The sequence below is a fragment of the Carassius carassius genome, chromosome 10 (genome assembly GCF_963082965.1).
Source record: "Carassius carassius chromosome 10, fCarCar2.1, whole genome shotgun sequence".
NCBI classification, from domain to species: Eukaryota; Metazoa; Chordata; class Actinopteri; order Cypriniformes; family Cyprinidae; genus Carassius; species Carassius carassius.
The window spans coordinates 16,564,289-16,587,500 of NC_081764.1; the positions used below are offsets into that span (position 1 = coordinate 16,564,289).

General features: G+C 40.2%; 1 protein-coding gene across 2 annotated transcripts in view; it reads right to left on the minus strand.

The window, feature by feature from the left end:
* LOC132151889 (lipoma-preferred partner homolog) overlaps positions 1-23,212 on the minus strand; it is a 205,560-nt gene that overhangs the window by 108,314 nt on the left and 74,034 nt on the right. For both annotated transcript variants that reach the window (XM_059560397.1, XM_059560398.1), the window contains exon 4: positions 348-448. In XM_059560397.1, the coding sequence (XP_059416380.1) occupies positions 348-448 (101 nt within the window). The remainder of the gene's footprint in view (positions 1-347; positions 449-23,212) is intronic.

Genomic DNA, 23,212 nt, shown 5'->3' on the forward strand with positions numbered 1-23,212 from the left:
GTTTTGACGGTTTGCCGGTAACACATGAAAAGGGATATGAAACTTTCAATTGTCCTAAATTTGAATTCTGAGATCATCATCATGTTTGTTTTTCAAAAGCTTGTGCAGTTCATGCCAGCTTGAATGCATGATGTAAATAAAACAAGAGCGGTGAGGGGCATTCTAAATACTGATTATTAAGTACATATCAAATACTAAATACTATCACTAAGACATTTTTTAATTTAATATGTCATTTGTAATATAATATGTCAATGTAATGAACATTTTCACAAAATTGACTTTTGGGCATCACTGGAGGGTCATACCATACAGTATATTGTGATGAGTGGTTTAGCAAATCTCACCTGAAAGCTGAGGGAGGCCTCATCCATTGGTGGGGGAGGTGGGAAGCTGGATGGAGACAGGTGTGGGTCAATGACAGGTGGAGGAGGTGGGGGATAGTCTCCTGCAAAAAATAAAAAATAAATAAATAAAACCAGACACAACAAAAAACACATTTCGAGGCAAGACACCCCATGAGGTGGGGGATAGTCTCCTGCAGAAAAATACAAATTAAATAAATAAAACCAGACACAACACAAAACACATTTCAAGACAAAACACCCCATGAGTCAATGTGAAAAATTCTTCCTCAGGGATGAATCAATTCACAACAGGTCAGAGTGGGTGGAAAACTTTGTCAAATCTGATAGATCAAGCTGACATAAATCCGACACACCTGGATGTCATAAAGAATGACAGATAGAAAGCTTTATGGGATATAATACTTTGACATAACACAATGATTAAAGACATTTTTTTTATATTATACATACATACATACATATATATATATATATATACAGTACAGACCAAAAGTTTGGACACACCTTCTCATTCAAAGAGTTTTCTTTATTTTCATGACTATGAAAATTGTAGATTCACACTGAAGGCATCAAAACTATGAATTAACACATGTGGAATTATATACATAACAAAAAAGAAGTGAAAATATGTCATATTCTAGGTTCTTCAAAGTAGCCACCTTTTGCTTTGATTTCTGCTTTGCACACTCTTGGCATTCTCTTGATGAGCTTCAAGAGGTAGTCACCTGAAATGGTCTTCCAACAGTCTTGAAGGAGTTCCCCGAGAGATGCTTAGCACTTGTTGGCCCTTTTGCCTTCTGTCTGCGGTCCAGCTCACCCCTAAACCATCTCGATTGGGTTCAGGTCCGGTGACTGTGGAGGCCAGGTCATCTGGCGCAGCACCCCATCACTCTCCTTCTTGGTCAAATAGCCCTTGATGCCTTCAGTGTGACTCTACAATTTTCAAAAACTCTTTGAATGAGAAGGTGTGTCCAAACTTTTGGTCTGTACTGTATATATATATATATATATATATATATATATATATATATATATATATATATATATATATATCTACAGTGTCCTTAAAAAATACAGTGTAATAAGTACTTAAAAGTCTTAGTGTGCGTAGAAATTGAAAGGAGGGAGGCTTACACATTCTTACCATATTGTCCCTGATAGATTAACGCTTTAACAGCAGCCATTTGGTTAACTAAGCATAAGCTGTAGTAAGTAGGTGTTTGTACAGATTGAAAATCTAAGTACTGTGCTCAAAACAAGTGAGATGGGATATTTGTCCAGCCAAGAGTATGGCAACAAGCCAATCGCTGAGTTGTAAAGTCCACAGCTAATCCAGGGATTGGGATCCACTGCATGTTTCAGGCAGGATCAAGATTTGCTCGCTAAATTATATTCAGATTTGGCTGCGCTCTGCGTCCAATTTAGGACTGAACAATTTGACCGTCTAAGTACCAATCCAGACATGAGCTTTTCAAATTACAACCTTTTAAGGGAGGCAGTGGGAATTCACTGCTGTATCATGATGAGCCTTTGAAGATACTTTGATCTGTTTTTTTCCACTCTTATTTTAAGTTTTTATCTGTCTTTTGGATCTAATTGATGTCATAAATGTTGTTTCCCTGAGTCTACTGACCAAATTAATTATTTGGTCTTGAAATGTCTACAATCCTGAAATGTGAATGCAGACAGAAAAATATCAAATGCTCAATTTTTTTGAACAGTGTAATATTTCTGTGAACATGGCATGAAAAAATTCCCCAAAGGCACAAGAGCACTTTACGTGAACAGTTTATGTAATAACCTCATGACCTCTGTAAAATCTCATAAGCACTCTGACCATGGCATCTTAGGCATTCCAAAATAAAAAATAAATAAAATCTATATTTCTACTTTTCTCTGCCTTAGCTTACATCCTAAAGTCACTTGTCAGTTGCAAGTTGATACAAAATTAATATCTTAAGTTCCTTAATATCTTATGTCTCTCCGACATCCAATGATGTTTGGATTTCTCAATTCAGGGCAACACGAGAGATGTAAATGTTTCAAAGACGGCATGATTTATTGAGGAGGCCTGGAAGAACAGGGCAAAGAGAGACCAAGAGAGGGAGGTGTGGGACAGTATCACTCATGCACTGCCTCGAAATACAGAGAAAAGTGAAAGAGTTAGATAGTCTTTAACTAAACATGGCTGAGAACAAACATCAAGGCAGTGTCAGATATCACCAACCAGTGTTGGGGTAGTTGCTCAAAAAATGTAATTAGTTACTATAGTTGCTAGTTACTTCTGTAAATTGTAATGAGATTACTTTACTAGTTACTGAATTTGAAAAGTAACTTCACTACTTATTACTTTACTTTTTTTAGGGCCCTATAAAATCTGTTTGATGAATAATTGTATTCATCAAAATGCATGTCTAATTAATTTAAATCATAACACTTGTACATTTTCACAGCAATTTAATAAAAGTTTTAAAAAAATTACATCTTTAGGGCCCTATGAAATTTTTTATTTTTTCTTTACCATATGTTTTATTTTTTAGCATGTGTAATTATTTAAATGCATAAAACAACTTCATTTATTAAATTTTTCTTAAAATAGCCTTATGAAATGTTTTTTATTAGTGTAATGCGCTACTTTACTTCGTTACCCAAAAAAGTAATATAGTTACTGTAATCCGTTACTTTGTAACTCGTTACCCCCAACACTGTCACCAACCAAATAAAAAAACAGCTATTTTCCATTTGAGTACAATGAAAGCATACATTGTTTAGAAAATCATAAGTATAAAGAACCAATAAATACACCGTGATTTACTAATTAAATAACGACTAGTTAGATAGACAGCACTGTAACCTCTGAACATTTAACAGTTAATGCATTTTCACTCAAAAAACAAATATCATAGAGATGACCTGATGACCTGAAAACTAGTGCGCTGCCCACACAAGTGTCCTCTCTTATCTCCACTCCCAATGCAAAGGTTGATATAAAAGCTAAACTAATCCATTGTTTTAGCCACCTTCTAAGGCAGCAACACAATATCTTTCACAGAGATGTCAATGCCATAATGCATTGTGACATGCTCAGTGGAAAAAAAGGTGGATGAGAGAAAGAAAACACTAAAAATAACTATAATGGTTGAAAAATTTATTAAGCATCACAACTGTTTTCAACATTAAAAATAGAAATATTACTTGAGCAGATCAGCATATTAGAATGATTCGTGAAGTATCGTGTGAAAATTTCTGCTGAAAATGCAACTTTGCGATCACAGGAATTTTAATTTTAAAATATAATAAAATGTAAAAGTTATTTGAATTGTAACAATGTTTCACAATATTATTGTTTTTACTATATAATATAAATCAGTTGTCTATATAGGCAGCCACAGCAAGGCAGATAAGCAGAGTTATAACCTGTTATTTTCCTCTCACAGATGCACATGAGAACAAACAGTAACACTTGCAGGGCCTCCCATCAGGTCAACAGAGCATGTAACATCACATGATGGCCAACTTGTGCCTGACAACTGTAGAGGTCGACCGATATATCGGGCCGATATTTGTCATTTTTTTAATATATCGGCATTGGCCGATATCCGTGTTTAGTAGCGCCGATTTAAAGTCAGGCACGTCGGCGGGCAGCCCCGTGTTATTGGTGCGGTGGAAAGTGCTGCTGCAGCAGCATGTGAAGCACCCCAAGCCAAAAGTTTTGGAAGATTCAACAACAGTCCTGGGAGATAAAGGTAGTCAGAGAATTTCACTCTGTAAATGGGGTGGAGAAGTTGACAGCTCTAACAAACACTGCAGCGTGACGTTACCAAAGTAAACTGTCTCTGACGTTACTCCGCCCCGCTCACAGACAGCAGCATGCTCGGAGAGACAGCTGTGGTGGAGCTGCCCAGAACGGTGAATGACATTTGTTCGGAAGCATGGTTTGATGCAGACAATAACCAGTTTTCCATCCAACTCATTTGTATTTAGGGATGTCAATATTCGATAATTTCCATGATCCATCGTCGTTTAAATTGCTAAAATGGGTCTGCAGCGGTATTATTATTATGTGCAAAAGCCACTTGGAAAAAAAGCTTTCTCACCCGAATTAAAGGGGATTTAGTCTCAATAAAATGCTAGTAGCAGGACTATAAATGAATAGTTGTGATTATGATCATTTGATAAAATGAAGAGAGCGCGCCATACGTTGGAGATTATTTTACTTTGTTGACTGTTTCCCGTCAAGGAAGACCGCTGAATGCGCCTCTTTAAATGGTTTCGTGGTGCTTGTTGTTGTATTTTAAAACGCAACTGCAATGTTTTCAAATGACACTATAGTAGTGGTGCAACAGATCATCATTGATCAATATCTTCGCTTCGGCACACACGTGACCCCCGGATTGATTTATGAAAAAAAAAAAGTTGCGCATTTTCAGTCCACACTCAGTGGTAATGGCGAGCGGAGGAACGGAGGAGCTTGAACGCCCCGCGCATTTTGGATTCCCTGTCAGATATAATGATGAAGGAAAGAGGTTACAGTGAAAAGATTGTCCCAGATCTTTATGAACAGGAGAAGAAAAAAGTTGTGGATGAACTATCCCGAGCATCCTCTGTTTCGCTCACGACAGAAGGGTGGACGTCCAGGGGGACGGAGAGCTATGTGACGATAACTGCTCACTTCATCACAGCACACTGGAAAATGAGAAGTCTGGCTATTATGTTAAAAAGAAGATATTATGTGCACTTTAAGTTGATTTAATATATATTAATTTAATAATTTAATGTTAATAAAAAAAAGACAAAACGTATGTTTATTTGTCTTGGCCTTTTTTTTTTTGCTGATCCGAAAAATGATCCGATCCATACGAGGACGAGCGAGCGCGGGTTTGACTAGATGTATTTGGAGGTTATTGCTCACGTCTTGTTCTGCACATATCCAAATGTTTCCATATTCGCAATGTATCTGAATGTTAAACTATAATATTTTTTATTTATTTAATGTAAACTAGACGGAAAGATCATCCTCTAGAGCAAAAACGTCCTTGGAATAACAGCAGAGTGGACCGGTATACGGTCTATTTAAACTGACCAGTGTAACTTTTTATATGTTTGGTTGACTGTACTTTATTTTAATAATGAACAGACTGCGATGTAAGTTTGAAATTAGAATGCACTTTAGATGTTCTGTGTCATTTATACCAAACACAAATGTTGCTGGTTGCTAGTGTGTTTGCAGCACTACTGTTATTTATTTTTTATATATTTATTTTTTTATATTTTTCAGTTTAATTGATTTTTATTTCTAAAATTGTATTTATTTAAATGTATATTTAAGTTTACATTTATGTTCCAACAAACTTGAAAAATTCTACTTGATAAATGCTCTAAAACTTTAATGCAAATGATATATATATATATATATATATATATATATATATATATTACCTGTTTTATATATTTAATACTTGGTCAGTTTATTGATTTTGTTTGGTTAACTTTGGATACATTTTTTATTTTAATACCGTGCAGTGCACAAAATTAAGATTCCAGAGATGGTTCAAGTCAGTGCTCAATAAGTGATGATAAGTTTAGAAATGTTGTGCATCCACTTATTATTAGTGTTTCATTTTAGCATGCAAATGAAGGGGAAAACTTCAAGATATCGGCCCTAAAAATCGGCAGCACATTTCGGCCATCGGCTGACTCTGACCTCTAAACATTGGCATCAGCATCGGCTATAGAAAAACCCATATCGGTCGATCTCTAACTATGAGGCTTCATTCACTCACAGCTAATGCTAAGTAAAGTAAAACAAGTACGGATATTATATATTTGATCAGTAGGTGTCTGTGGTGTGAGGTCAGCAAGTTTGGGCAATGTTGTCTGGTTGCTGGTTCTGCTATAGAGAGACCAGGGGGCCCCGTGCCATGAATGAGAGAGGCTCCATTTATGCGGCCCGGGAAGCAAAGGCAGTGCTTACTCGCTAATGAGACAAGCAGCAAGAACACCTACTTATTACCACACATTTCCACTCAACTCTTTATTGAGCAATTACACTCAAGTACCTGCTTTGTGAGAGCCAAATTCTAATCAGTAATTAAAGTTATTTGAGAAGACCATGAGAGGTATAATTGGTAATCAGGAATATGAATGTTGTTAAGGGTTGAGTAAAAAAAACAAAAAACAAAAAAAAGGAAAAACAAAAACGAGCTCTAGATGAAGCCAGCGGAGCATAAAAGCAGAGATGAAATACTCTTCCTGTAACAGGATGATTATGTGTGCATTTCAGATGTGATCCGTAAAAAAGGGTTTTATTCCAATCCAATCATGTGCTTATGCAGATGTATTATGTGTTTGCATACACAGTAAATGCTTGTTTCTTAACACGGCCTGCACCACAATTTTATTCTCTGCACTGAAAAGGGTGGTGATTGAAAAAGTGTTAAGATTATTCTGTAAACTTAAAGTGTGCCTTGCCATTGACTAAATTTTATGGTATCTAATGCAAGCAGGTTTAACCGCTTCCGGAGTAGTTTTAAGATTTTTTTTTTTTTTTTGAGTTTACATTGGACTGAAAAATCTACATATTCAACCTACATAACACAACATTTTGCACTAGGCAACAAAATAGTTACAGAGCATTATTCCCATTGACATCAATGGATTTGCACCGTGAACTTGTATGTGTCATGATCCATTCCCTGTTCACCACCAGAGGTTACCACACACACCACTCAGACATTCACCCTGGACTCAATTTCCCAAGATCCCCTCTGAGATCACCTGTTTCCAATAACCCAGACACTATAAAGGTTGCACTTAGTAAGAATTGTGCTCAGGTGCTCAGTATTGTTTAGCTTTGTATTCTGTTTCCTAGTCTTGTTATTCCGACCCTAGCCTGTTTACCTTGCCTCTGATCTTTTGCTGCTTGCCTTTATCGATTGCCTGTATTGGATTATTCTCTTGCCTTGCCCTCTGGATACTGCTTGCTGGTGTACGACCTTTGCCTGTCTGACTATGCTCTTTGTTTGAATAAAAGCTGCAGTTGGATCCGACCTTGCCTACATGACCCTGACTGTTACAGTATGTACTTAAATACTGTACATGCCAATGCTTTTTCTACTGTCACTGTGTAGTTAATATTGTAATTGTAATATTACAATTTGAATAGTTTTTTGTTATTGTCATTGTTTACTTTCTTTGTTGTTTTTAGATGTTTTATGTCTGAAAATGCTGAAGAAAATCACAGTAGAAGTTTTCAAATGTATCAATTGCAAGAATCCTCAAATTTGATATCCACCTGCGAGGGACTCCTGTCTTAAAATATAAAGTCAGTTATACATGTTCATGTAATATTCCATGTACCCATTTAAGGAAAATGTATATTTACAGCAAATACTATATAAACATATAATATTCATATAAAATATATGAAGATTTATTTTATACAGACATGTTGTTTCCAAAACTGTACTGTATTTTACTCTCATTGTACTAAATCCAAAACAAATTATTTAAAAGTTACCTGAAAAAATATTTACTTCAATTCAATTAAAATGCATTGCTATTTTCAGAATAAGTATAGTTCAAAAATAAGTTTTACTAAGAAAACTACCTAACAACACCCACTGAGCAAGATAAAGGTGACAGCCATAAGGAAGAACTAGGAAGAACTAGAACTAATGTTGTAATATAATAACTATTATCCATAAAGTAGAATGATGACTATAATCTTGTGATTCCATATATTCAACAGGTTTCATTGTATTCATTAAATGCACAGAAGTTATTTGAGGCTGAAAGTGGACAAGAGGAAATTAATCTTGCAATATACAAATCTCTGTTTGAACTCTGTGCAACCTCTGTCCACTCTGTGATACTGACACAAAATCAACTGATAAAGATACCATTTCAAAAGAACATCTATTCTCGTATTATGAGATGAAAATCTCCACACTGGCAATCATAAAACAAGAAGAGCTTTCCGTGGAATGTCACTTTTGTAATCTGTGCAGCACGTTGCATGTTTATTTGGTACATATTTAGATGCATGACATTTTTGTCTGCGCTCCAAATTCCCCAATGAATTTGATTTACAGCAGAAGTTCAAGCAGAAGCAACTTTGCACCAGCATTTAAACACACCGCAGTAAACAAAATGAATGGCTGGGCGCATTTGGCAGCAAGGATCTCCAGTTTAGTCATATAACTGGCATGAAACTCATCTGTAAAAAAAAACATCTCTAACCTGCCCTGAAATAGACACACAAATCAAACCACAAACAAAATGAACAAAATGTGCTTGCTGATGATCTACAAATTATAAACAGTTGATTTTTTTTTACTCAAAATTTACCTGTTATATTGCTGACATTATTATGGTTTTATTTGATTTAATTATAATCCTTCAGGGCAGAATTCAGTTGTATTTAAAATAAACTAAAATACTATAAAAAAAAAATAAAAATGTAAAAAAAATGTATTTATTTTTTAAATAAATGAAGAAATTCAAATACAAATGAAGTACAATGGGAAACATAAATCTATAATCCCTCACAGGCCTAGAAGAATAAAGTGTTATAATTACCATAGTGACATGTCCAATGGTTTATCTTTGTGGAGAAGCTCTCAAAATGTGCTACAGCAGGGAGACATCCTAAATGCAGTATTTTATCTGTAATTACCCATTCGTATTCTCTCTAGCATCCGCTGCAGCTCTGAGGTTCAGTCCTGCTCTTAATTAACTGTAATATACAACAGACTGATTTATGGCTTAATTTGGCTGGAAACGCCACTCTGAGTTTAAGGTTTTTGGACATGTCCCTCTCGAAGTATAGAGGAGCCGACAATGCTGGTTTGTGGAGATCTGACAGGAATTGGAGAGGGATGGAAAAGAGAGTTTTTAAATTTAGAGACATAAAAGGAGGATTAAACTATTGTGCAGGAAAAATGGAACAAGTACAATGGAGAGGTGCTGCCCTAAAATCTACAATCCCAGCAGTGTGATCTTCAATAATAAGGACCTCTTGAAGCACCATGCTGAATAATTTCTCTACTACCAGTGAAAAGAGAGCACTATGAAAAAAAACTGAACTTAAATGAAAACTATCAGGGTTGTAATGAGAATCATTTTGATTTACAGAGCCAAATGGAAACTCATAGTGCCATTTATTTTTAATTCACACGCAGGGATGGATCTTGTAAATCCGCAGGTGGACACGTTCCAGTCTAGAACCATGGGGCTTCAGTACAAAGTGTAACAGACAAAATGGAGGAAAGTGGAAACACAGGATTTGAAAAGTGAAACATCAGTCCAAAAATGCTAAAGAGATCAGCAGAGAGCAGTGCAGTCCACTCGCTGAAAATAAAAGAGGAATGCAGGCTGGATGAGAATGAGGGGTTTGTATCAAGTGGAGGGAATTTACTACGTAATTTAAGGCAGGCAGGTCACATGGCAGATAAAGAGGGGTTACTGGTTCATGTGAGGACATGTGAGGACACACAACCCGAACGGGTGCCAGATTCTCTGATTTGCTTGGAATTCCTATTGGCAAGTCCCAAACATCACAGTTTACAGAGGGTACATGCGCTAGTGGTCCTGTTCTGTAATAACATGTTCTTAGTTTCAAGACTTTTGATGTTGAATTCAAAACCATGGCATGTATCTACATAGAATCTGCTGGGCAAAATAAAAACAAAGCAATTCTGAGTTATCTTAGACTTGGACCGCATTATCTATCTCTATTTTAGTTATCTAAAATAATAATAATGTAATATGCATAATATGCATATGTAAAGCATTTAGTTTTTATGAAAAACTATTTTTTTTTCAGATAATATTTTATACATTTATTTTGGCTTCAGTAAAATTACATAATTATGATTTAAGTTTTAAAAACATAATGAAAAATAATCACACAATTTATTTTATTGGGTTTTATACATTAATATACCTGTATATAGAGCAGCTGTTTTTATGTTTTAGCTCATACAGAGATATTTGGTTCATATTTGGTTATTCATAATAATAATAATAATAATAATAATAATAGTTTTTAACTGTTATAGACTATGATGTGTATTTGGCTCGGTTACAGGTTATAAAGGGCGTTTTCATAGTGTTGCCAGTTAAGTGAAGAAAACTAAGCACTACTGCATTCATTTATAGATTTACTTGCTCTTACGGTTTTTTGTGTGTGTACTAACTAAAACGCACATCTCTTCCTGTTGCCGTTTAATGCAAACTGACACACATTTTTCAAATTCCTACATCTTAACTTCTTGCGGCTAATCTGTGCTTTCATTTTTCAGAATTGATTTCTGTTATGGCGGTAAGCCTTCGAAAAACATCGCTGAATTTCGTATTTGCTTTTCAAATACATGCAAGTTGGAGGTTTATGAAAAATTAGGGCAAATCAAACAGCTTGAGTTTCATTTGTGACAATCTTATTTGCCTCCTTATGTCCTTGCGTGGCTCAAGTGAGACATGAAACTTCAAGCAGGGGTCTGAATTAAGCTGACAAAAAACCGTGATGTCTTTAAGATGCATGTCATACTGTATATTCATTTTCCATCTTTAAAACCGGGGCAATCGTCAGCCTGTCACTGAAAATGATATGTCATATTATTGAGTTCAGTTCCCACTGCCATCATACCCAGAGATTACTGTATTAAGGCATCTGTAAAGTTAGTGACATGTCCCTTAAGTACTGCTAAGAGGATGTGCATCTAATTCTCCTACAAATTTCAACTTATGTTTCAGTTAAAAACATTTACACAGTTTCTAGGTGGTAAGTGGCTTAAAGTGCTGTTTTCATATTGTCTACTATGCTGTCTAGCCAACGATTATCATAAGGCAGGATTATCTGTCGGTGATGAAATGAATGGAAACACTTGAAAGTGTTGAAAAAAAAACACTTGCAAGTCTTTCCTCCAGAACTAGAGGACTTTGAGTAGCTTGCTGAGAATCTTTTCTTCAGAACTAGAGTAAGACACACAACTTGCAGATGAATTTTCATAATTGTATTTTTTCATAATGTTTTTGTTCTGTTTCTGTCTCTCCCTGCAAATTTGGCTGGCCATCAGCTAACCGACTACCGGCTGTTATGTCAGACTCCCCTCATAAGTCTCTCTGTGGAGACCTGACAGGAAACCCACAAATGAGAATCTTAACATTCCCGTAGAAACCACAAGCATATGCTGCTTGCTGATAGCTCACATACTTAGTCTTATATTGTTGATCATATTGGTCTTTGAGTGCAGTCCACATCATAATGCCATAAAAACACAGTAAGGGTATTCAACCAACATCTTTATGGATTATGGCCTAAAATCAAAACCTCGATTAATTGAACATTTTACCTCGATTATGATTAATGAACGATTATTTTGTTTCTGTTTTGTTTTTTTGCATAGTTCACTTACAAGGTTTGTACTGTAAATATGATTGACTATCAGCAGTTATTTTATCCATGTTCTTAACATTTCTGACTAGGGTTGGGTATCGTTTGAATTTTATCGATTCCGATTCTTATCGATTCCTAGTTTTGATTCCAATAAGATAAAAAATCCAATATAAAAAAAAATTAAGTCAAACATTTAGATGACAAACATTTTTACCAAGCATTCTGTGGCAGCTGAATAACATGAGCAAAAATAAGCAGCCTACAAAACACTGCAAGAGGAATTTTGCCTGCGATTAAAAAAATACCATAGCAAAAACAACTACATTAATATAAATTTCAAATATTAAAGTGTTAAAGAGTCAGTAATAAGACAGGAACAAACTAATAAATTAGCAATAGCATAAATACAAAAAAAAAAAAATTCAGGTACAGAAACTGTAATAAAATTTTTTTAAAACACTGCATAGTTTTCTTTTTATAAATAAAATAAAGATTAATCAAGTAAAGTTATTAAATATATTCAGTCAAGATCAGTGAATGATTTTATGTTGTTCTTTGATTAACATTAATGACAGGCAGCGCGTTTATTAGGCTGTTGTCTCTTTAAGCAAAAATACTGCACATGTGTGTTTTCTTTCTCATCTGTTTATGTTCACGTAAGACAATAACGGGTCATTTATGATGATATACTGATGTAGTTCTCTTACGAGAGTTCTCTCGTACTGCGTCTTAGCTAAGACGCTACGGGAAAAGTCTCTTTTCATGAAATACTGAAGCAAAAAATTATCCTTAATTTTGAATTTTTGTAAAGCGCATTTGCAGCAGTACACAGCCATAGGCGAGACGGCTCGCTCGCTCATTGGCTGCTCTGCAGCAAGTGCACAGCCTATCGAGCGCAGGCTGATGCAATATCAGACCAATTAGGACGCTTCGCGCCCATCACGCCACTTCCCGCCGAAACGGGTGTGGCCCAACCCTATAAAAGGAGCTCGAAAAGGCTGACTCACCTGATTTTTCATCTCTTCAGGGAAGCTCACGCATCGCTGGATCACGGAGGAAGCAAGCGCCGTCTGAGAAGCATCTCAGCGGGACGAGCCATTCTGAAGCTGCTGGCCTTCGCCGCCGCCTACTGCCGTTCCTGCTGCGCTGTCCGGCGCACATATCCTTTCAATTCCTTTATATCCAGCTGTTCTTTATGCGTGTGTGTGTGTTCGCCCTCGTAAAAGAGCTTGCGTCTTTTTTAAGATGCCTTCCTGCGGCTCGTCAGAGCCCCACTCAGCGAGGGAGACCGGTATGTCATCTGTGTCTCCTGCCTGGGTGAAGATCATGCAGCGCTCGCGCTCGCTGACGGCGGATGCCCTCACTGCGAGCTGTTGCCATGGTGACTCTGAGGACTCGCTTGGCCTTTTCTCTGAGCCTGCATTCTCCGCTGCGCTGAGGCGCCGCACTCTGCTAGCTTCGGGCAGTGAGGGCTGAGCGAGCTCCGAGGATCTCGCACCTTCTGCTCAGAAGCCCAGCAAACGAGCTGACATTGAGAAGGAGCCGAGGCGAGTGCTCACACTGGCCGCGACGAGTCTCGGCCTCGAGTGGTCTGCACTGCGCCCCCCCTCTTGTTCCCGGCTGGATGGTAGTTTCCTTTCGGATGAGCGTACTTCTCAAAGCCCACCTCATTTCTTCCTGAGCTTCACGAAGAGGTGGCAAAGGCTTGGAATGCTCCATATTCAGCGTGAACTCGTTCGTCTGTCTCACTAGCATTCTCCACACTGGATGATGCTAAAAACAGGAACTACCAGTCACTTCCGCCGGTGGAACAGGCGATAGTGACGCACCTTTGTCCGCCCTCTGCTGGACGGCGGACGAAAGCGGTGTTGCCATCTAAAGCCTGCTGCATGACGTTACCTCTGCTCGCGCGAATCTTCTGCTGCTGAGCAGGCTGCGTCTGCACTGCACACGATGGCTGCTTCATCGAAGCACCGGTGTACGAGTTCCGCTGTGGCCGAGCTCTCACCCAAGCGTGCCGCTGTTTCAGTTCCAGGAATTGTGACTGTCTCAGCGTTTTCTGCAACGTGAAAGCCTGCACAGTTGCCCGCTTGCCTGCACACAAAAGCCGTTATCACAACAGCTTCAGCAACGCAGCTCGAGACCCCCGTTCTCGCTTTACCGGCCGTCGCCCCGCGCCGCGGGGACCGCGGCAGAGGATTACGGTGAGGCCGGGAGCCCCGAAGCCATCCTAGGAAAGCGCCGGTGTACGAGTCGCCGCGGCCGAACTCTCACCTAAGCACGCCGCTGTTTCAGTTCCAGGAATTGTGACTGTTTCAGCGTCTTTTGCAATGCGCAAGCCTGTACGGTGGCCTGCTTGTGCCTGCACAAAAAAAAAAACAGATATTTCCCAAAAAAGGTGTAATTTCTGGTGTCCCGGCCACGGCCGATTGTGCTATAAATGTAGTGACGATGCCCACTGCTCAGTGCCCATCTCCACATATAAGCACAGCCCTTCACACAGGGCTCGCGCCCATGAAAGCGACTCAAGTCGATCGCGCGCACTGCATAGAAAACGTGCCCACTCCTCAGTGCCCACAATCACTATGTCACACGCGTCATGTGGTTTCTGTAAAAACGAAACCCGTGCACGTTCGTCCGGCCACGGCCGATGGTGCTATAAATGTAGTGACGATGCCCACTCCTCAGTGCCCATCTCAGCATGTAAGCACAGCCCTGCACACAGGGCTCGCGCCTATAAGATCGACTCAGATCGGTCACGCGCTCCACATAGTAAACGTGCCCACTCCTCAGTGCCCACAAACACTATGTCACACACGGCGCGTGGTTTCTGTAAAACCGAAACCTGTGCACGTACGCTCTGCCCAGGCAGACAGCGAGTCGAAAGCAGTAAATGTGCACACTTGCAGCCCACAGTTACTCGCAGACATCACGAGTCCCACGGGACCCGCTCAGCCCTCCCTCAATCGGTTAAGCGCCGGGACGGGGTCGAGGAGGAGCGATCTGCCCGCTGTGATCAGCGTGCTCCCCGCCTCAAATGCCACAGGTGTAATGCCCATGTTACAGCACACCGAAGCGCCGCCGTTGCTCAGTCAACAGAGCGCGCTTCGCATCCAGCCCCTTAGCCATTCATGCAGATGCATGTTCAGCGCTTCCAGGGGTTTCGGATTGGGTGCTAGGCATTATAAGGAGAGGCTACTCGCTACAGAAACCACGGTCAAAACAGAAGTAGCACGCATACTTCGGGCCGAAATATCAAAACTGTTGAGCAGAGGGGCTGTAGAACCTGTGTCTCAAGCTCAAAGCGAGGGGGGGCTGTACAGCTGATACTTTCTAGTGCCCAAGAGAGACCGGGGTCTCAGGCCCATACTGGGTCTAAGACAGCTGAACAAGGCATTGGTGAAACGCAGTTTCAGAATGCTTACGACCAGGAAGCTCCTCGAGCATATTTGCAGAGAAGACTGGTTCATGTCAATAGATCTGAAGGACGTGTATTTTCAAATACAGATGGCGTCAAGTCACAGGCGATATTTGAGATTCGCCTTCGAGGGCCAGGCATACCAGTTTGCAGTCCTGCCGTTCGGCTTGTCCGTAGCTCCTCGTACGTTTACGAGGTGCATGGACGCAGCGCTCGCTCCTCTCAGACTCAGAGGCATGCGAGTGCTGAACTATTTGGACGACTGGCTGATTCTGGCTCAATCACGAGCGGAGCTCGTGGAGCACAGGGCCGTTTTACTCGATCACCTCGAGAAACTCGGTCTTAGTGTCAACTGGACGAAGAGTCGCTGAACCCCAGTCAGACGATACTGTTTTGGGTTTAGTTCTGGACTCACGTTCCATGACGGCGCGGCTGTCACCACAGCGCGCGTTGGGCATTCAGCGCGCGGCGAGTTCTCTCAGCTGCGGCGCGACCGTTTCGCTCAGAGAATGTCAGAGGATGCTGGGTCTCATGGCCTCAGCATCTCCGGTTCTGCAGTTGGGCCTGCTCCGCATGCGCCCCCTGCAGTTCTGGCTGAAAGCGTGGGTATCTGGTCGACTGCGTCTCAAGGTCAATCAGGGCTGTGTTACAGCCCTGAAACCATGGACAGCAAACGACTGGTACCAATCAGGTGTAAGCCTGGGGACTTCCTCGAAAGTGAAGAAGGTTTCGACGGACTCCTCCACTTCGGGATGGGGAGCGCTGCTCGAGGGCTGACCGTCCTTTGGCCTGTGGTCAGAACGGGAAAGGCTCCAACATATCAACTGTCTGGAAATGCTGGCATTGGAGAACGTGATGACGCGCTTTTGTCCCCGAATCAAGGGACACCACGTCTTAGTCCGTTTGGACGACATGTCTGTGGTGTCCTACAGAAATCGCCAGGGCGGTCTCGGGTCCCAAAACCTGTACAGGTTGGCAGAATGCCTCCTGGTTCGGGCTCAGCGCAACTTGCGCTCGCTGAGGGCAGTTCATGTGCCTGGGCTACAGAATCTGGGTCCAGACAGGCTGTCCAGAAGCAACATTCCCACGGGCAAATGGTCTCTACACCCGCAAACAGTCCGGCTGTTGTGGGAGAGATTTGGCAGGGCGGAGGTGGACCTCTTCACGTCCCACGAAAACGCTCACTGCCCCGCGTTCTTTTCCAAGGACGAAAGCGCGCTGTCACGGAGATGGCTGTGCTGCCCGCTTTATGCTTTCCCTCCCGTCTCCCTCCTTCCGCAGGTGATAGAACGGGTGAGAGAAACGAGATGTTCAATACTGCTTGTAGCACCTTTTTGGAAGAACCAACCATGGTTCACAGATTTGATGCAGTTAGCAGACATCGCCCCGTGGCCAGTGCCGTTGAGGAGGGACCTCCTCTCGCAGGCCAGGGGCTGGATTTGGCACCCTCAACCGGAGTTGTGGTCCCTCCATGTGTGGGCACTCAACGGTTACCCGCTGATCTCTCAGTGGGAGTGCTAAATACCATCACTCAGGCTAGAGCTCCGTCGACACGACGGCTGTATGCCTCGAAGTGGTCTGTGTTCTCCAGCTGGTGCACGGCTCGGGGATGTTCACCCCTTAGTTGTGAGGTGACGGAGGTTCTCTCCTTCCTACAGGAGCTGTTGGATAAGGGCAGAGCCCCATCCACACTCAAAGTTTATGTGGCGGCCATCGCAGCGTTTTCTGAACAGCGCTCGGTCAGTCAATAGGAAGGAACGATTTGGTCATCCGCTTCCATAGAGGAGCTAGGAGGATGAATACTCCCAGACCTCCGTCAGTCCCTATATGGGACCTCGCGGCGGTTTTGGAGGCCATGAAGGGTCCCCCTTCTGAGCCTATCCAATCGATTAGCCTCCAGCATCTGTCGTTCAAGACAGTATTCTTGTTGGCTCTCGCTTCAGTGAAGCGTGTGGGTGACCTGCACGCGCTCTCGGTGAGCCTGTCGTGCTTGGAGTTTGGGCCTAATGACTCAAGGGTCATACTCAAACCTAGGCACGGTTATGTGCCGAAGTCCCTCAACACGCCGTTTCGGGCTCAGGTTATTGCCCTGTCTGCCCTGTCGGTGTCAGGAGAGGATGGAGACTCGAGTCTTCTTTGCCCTGTTAGGGTTTTAAGAGCTTATGTGTCTCGCTCCGCTGTCTTTCGACAGACTGAGCAGCTGTTTGTCTCGTTCAGTGGACGTTCCAAGGGAATGGCTGTTTCGAGACAGACTCTATCCAGATGGATAGTTGACGCTATAGCGTTAGCTTACGCTTCCAGGGGCCTTCAGTGCCCGCTGGGCGTCAGAGCACACTCCACAAGGGGCGTCGCCTCGTCGTGGGTGTGGTCTACTGGGATCTCCTTGCAGGATATATGTATGGCGGCAGGTTGGGCCTTGCCGTCTGCATTTATCAGGTTCTATAACCTGGAGGTTCCCGCCTTGCAAGCAAGGCTGCTGTCGGTATAGCCGAATCAGGGCCCTGATGGGAATTCTGAGTTCGTGAGCATTATGCGCTGCCGACTGTTATATGGGCAGTATTGCGTAAGACCCGCATTGCCACATTGGTCAGGCCTTGCCTCGACTGTGTGATGTTATATTGCCGCATCTACAGGTGCTGTTAGATATGGGACGGAGGGCTCCCCCCCTTTCCTGTCCTGGACTCTCTGTGAGTCCCTCGGGTGACTGTGCACTGTAAATCCTGGGCGTTGCTTCAGATTTATTGGTGTGTGATCCCTGCGCACACGGCGTTTTACATGGGGTTCCCGTAGCGTCTTAGCTAAGACGCAGTACTAGAGAGCTCTCGTAAGAGAACGTACTCGGTTACTAACGTAGCCTCGGTTCTCTCTAGAAGAGGGAACGAGTACTGCGTTCTCTGCCGTGCGTACGATTCACTCTGGTTCGCTTCGGGGATGAAATAAATCAGGTGAGTCAGCCTTTTCGAGCTCCTTTTATAGGGTTGGGCCACACCCGTTTCGGCGGGAGATGGCGTGATGGGCGCGAAGCGTCCTAATTGGTCTGATATTGCATCAGCCTGCGCTCGATAGGCTGTGCACTTGCTGCAGAGCAGCCAATGAGCGAGCGAGCCGTCTCGCCTATGACTGTGTACTGCTGCAAATGAGCTTTACAAAAATTCAAAATTAAGGATAATTTTTTGCTTCAGTATTTCGTGAAAAGAGACTTTTCCCGTAGCGTCTTAGCTAAGACGCAGTACTCGTTCCCTCTTCTAGAGAGAACCGAGGTTACGTCAGTAACCGAGTACGTTTTCTGTATCGTAGTTTCGACTCGGAACAACCTTTTCTACAGTTAAAATACACAGAACAGTCCGAGAACGGACACAAACCGCGAACCCGCAGCGCTTCATGTGCGCTGCACACAAACATGCTATAATAAGTTTTGAGATTCTAAACTACTTTAGTAATAAATCACAGGACAGCGCTGACAACTTGTTTCTGCGTACCTCTGTGCGCGCGATCTTCACAGCTACTGTTTATATGAGTGTTCGTGCCACAATGCAGCTGCGCGAACATGGGAGCTCGATATAATCATACACATCCGACCGTCTAATCGCTTGAATGTCCAAACCATAAAACAAATACAACTGACAAAGTTTAGTGAAGACGCAAGGCTCACCGCTCACGCGCCATCAGTATGTGTATAACCAGCGTTCACCTCCGTGTTTTGCTTTTATGCCACTGAATGGATGGGGCAGAGTCATGTGGCTACACACGCGCTGGTATGCTTTTAAGGGGGAAGTGTTAACAGGATTAAAAAAACGATGTATGGCTGCCACTTTCCTTTCCTGTCATCCAAGCATTACGGCTTATTTGGTCATCGCTATGTGCAAGCCATGGCTGTCTGCCATGTGATGACAGAACTCACAGCATTGTTTGAGCTATAATAAGTCCAACCATAAATCTTTCTCCCAGTAGCCTGCATGAGGAGAATGACCTTTGACCTGTGTTGTGTTAAGAATTCTCTGCACTCAGTGGAGAGAAGTGCATAAAGGGTATAATGGATATGAAGTGATTGATGCAGAGATCAACCAAGTGTTTACTTGTACCTTCCAAGAAAGTCAGAGTGTGACCTTTTGTTACTTCTTTTGCCCGAGGATCTTTTTTGTTTGTCAGTTTTGTTCTGTTGTTCATGACATGATTATGATAAATCAAATGAATCCCATTTATTTATCCATTAATCCTAATTATTAATTGGCTAAATGATGTGCATATTAATATTTGCTGAGAAAAGCCCCTAAATGAAGACAATAATGATAAATTAAAGTTGTGGCAAATTAGTAAATTATTGAATAGACATTACAAAAGGGGCTTCAGAAATCAATATATTAATTAAGTTGTGCTCTGTCGAGTTGTTTTTGAACACAAGAACACATTCTGTGACAATGACTCATGTTTAAATCTATCCAACAGTAGGGAAACCCTTTATCACAGAACGGACTGTCCCTTAAAGGGATAGATTTTTAAATATCTTGAAGAAAATCTCGAAAACCAGTGACCGCTGGCTTCCATTGTACTGTAAGTGTGTATGTTCCAGAGAGAGACAAAAAACACAGTGCAGTGCAGTGATGAGAGATTTTCATCACTGCACTTCGATTAAATCATGTTTGGAAAAACTGACAAAATTAAAGAACTCTTCAATGCAAAGCTCCTGGTGGCCCAAATCTGATCCTCACAACACAATGGAGTCTAAGGGTATTTTTGGGGCCTGGAGAAGTTTTGTCATGCCTTGACATTTTTCTTTCTAAATGATGTGAAAATCATCTTGTTTACTCACTCACAGAAAACAATATATTGATTTAAATTTTCTAAGACACTTTTTGTTGGTAAAAGTCAAATGCGAGTAGGCGTCAACTACCATGAATATCATTGTGATTTACACCTGAGAAGACAAAGGCCTGCATAATGAGCTGCATAATGAGCCTTTCAGTCACCTGTGCCACTGAGAGGAAGGAGTTACAAGAGAGAATGTGAGGACAAAATAAATCTATATAATTTTATGTTTGTAGTTTATTAAGAATATATTTAATTATCCCACAACATAATTTAATATCCACTTGGGGGAGCAGTTAAACAGTTTATTAGAAACAATCAAAGCTGACTTTCAAACAAATTGTTTGGCATGCTTACTCCAGTCACACAATCCTTCAGAAATCCTTTTAACAATCTTATTTTCTACAAAAAAAAAAAAAAAAACGTTTGTTGTTATTATTATCATCATTATTATTAATGTTGAAAAGAGCTGAGAATATTTTTCTGGGTTTTTAGGGGGAATAAATGGAAAGAAAAGCATTGTTTTTACATTTGTTACAGTTATCTATTTGTTACATTTATATTATTTACATCAAGCTTTCGAAGGGTATAGTGTTGTATATTGTTATTGAAACTTCATAATGTTTCACTTGATTATACATTTAGTCAGGAATTATAGTTTGGAAAAAGTCTAACTAGTAAAACGTTTACACGTTATGTGAAAACTAGTACAAGTATATAAATAAATAAAAAGAGACTTACTCATGTTTATGATCTCTGCTGAATAAAGTGCTTCATTCTTTTTTTCTGAGGAAATCCATTTCTCAAATCCTCAACCACATCACATCTTTTTGGGGTGAATTATGTGTTATTCCTCTCATCGCGAAGCAAACAGTAAAATAAAAAAAAACTTGAACAGTCTCGCTGCTTTTTCTTCTGTTATGGGTGTATTCAAGCCGCGCGCTTCAGTTTGAATCTGAATAGCCCGTTCAGCGCGGGGGCGTGGTCACATTAGATATAATGAAGGGAGACATGAAAAACAGACATCTCGTTGTTTTCATATGGATTACTTTATCACAGAATATCTGTTTTCGGCGGCACTTGTTTAGTTTAAAAATAGACATGTCAAGCTTTCTATAGATATCTCTCTCATGTATTTTCGTTGAGTATTCACGGAGTTACAGTTCATTTAAATGACGTTTGTAAAAGAAGATCAGCGCAGACAAAGGCTGCAGACAGCGCACCTTGTTTGTTATCTTTATTTTATAAGTGCACAAAGTTTTGTTGTTATTATTTCTGTATCCAAAAAAAAGTAGACCCTTTACAGATTCGATTGATGTATTGCTCTTATCTGTACGATTAAAACGGAAAGTGTAATTTAAGTTCTTTTCGGGGTTATCAGGAGAAAATGACTCAAAACGCGTATCCGGGTTAATCGACTTGATAGGGTTAAAGGGATCGATTTTTAAATATCTTGAAGAAAATCTCGAAAACCAGTGACCGCTGGCTTCCATTGTACTGTAAGTGTGTATGTCCCAGAGAGAGACAAAAAACACAGTGCAGTGCAGTGATGAGAGATTTTCATCACTGCACTTCGATTAAATCATGTTTGGAAAAACTGACAAAATTAAAGAACTCTTCAATGCAAAGCTCCTGGTGGCCCAAATCTGATCCTCACAACACAATGGGACTTGGGAGCCTTGGGGGTCTGTTGCTAGTACTGTACTGTAAGTGCAGTCCCTCATATGCAATTTTATATCAGATCCACAGTTTGATATAAAAAGTAAACACTAATGTAAACAGCTATAACCTCCCCTTATCCCCTTATTTAAAAAAGTAAAACTGACATTCAGTTATATGTGTAAAATTCCAAAAGTCACTCTCCAAAAATCATAAAATATTATTAGCCTAATGGATCAATGCTTTCAAACTAGCAAATCATGTCTCATAAACATTCCACAACTAAAGTTGCTGAATAATTTTGAGTCACCCTATTGAACTTTGTGTATGTTAATGTAAATGTTAATGTTAATGTGACCATGTTTATTGTCAGTAACCATAATCACAGAATATGTGAAGTACTGTGGTTTTATGCATACCTACGTATATATATTTCTTTTTACATATATTGTACTTATAGTGGCACCCAGATTCACGTGTATTTCATTTATTATTTTAAATGATTATTTTCATTTATGCATTTAATCTTTTTCACTAAATAGTATAATTCTAGAATTTAATACAATAATAGAATTCTAATATCGTCAATTTATTGGTTTTCGACCATAATAGCTTATCATATTGACAAAATTTTTTATATTGATGCATCCTTAGACCAAATCAATGAAAATAAATAAGGTTATAGTGATGTGCTGTCAAATAAATAAAGAGATTTTTGCTCTGTGTTTCAAACATTTGGAACCATGTTAAAGAGATGCACATTCAGAACACTCTGATAATACCCTGACTAATTTTGACAACTTTCATACTAAATTGTTTATGACGCAAATGTTATTGTGAGTAAAGTTTCCAAGTGGCCACCCAAATATTTGGTCGTTTAATCATCTTACATCAAAAGAGACAATTAAGTTGCAAGAGATATAACAGCAGTGATGTTGTTTTTGATTATACTTCTCAAAATGAGTTTTTGGATTACAGGCCTACTGCAATCTAACCTAAAGCTCCCTGGGATTTCTATATAGAGAACTTCTTTTTAACTTTATTATAAAAAAGGGAGAGGAAAGGCAAGCGCACAAACCCTCTATATTTCATTAGAAACTACTATTTTGCTTTGCATTTTCCTGGACCATTCGACAGCATACAATTTTTACTAATATGAGAATACTTGCACAACACAGCTCAGAAAGCACTGCATAAATTCCTTTATCATCTTACGTGCTCATCCACAAGTACCCTCTCTGCTAAACAATGTTTTCCATTTGTATTAAACATATGTTTGCCGAATAACATATAATAACAAGTTATTTTTGAAACAAACGTTTGTTTTGATGTGTGCTTGACTGTTCAAAGCCCAGATTATCGTGATTGGGTCTTGTACAAGAGATAACATAAATAAATACTGCTTTCTAAACTAAATTATGGATTCTATAGATTAAAAATAATACAAATAATAATAATAATAATAATAATAATAATAAAAATCTTAAAGGGATAGTTCACTGAAAATATTTTTTTTTTTTTGAAAAACATTATTTTGAGAATTTGTTGTGGTTGTTGGTTTGG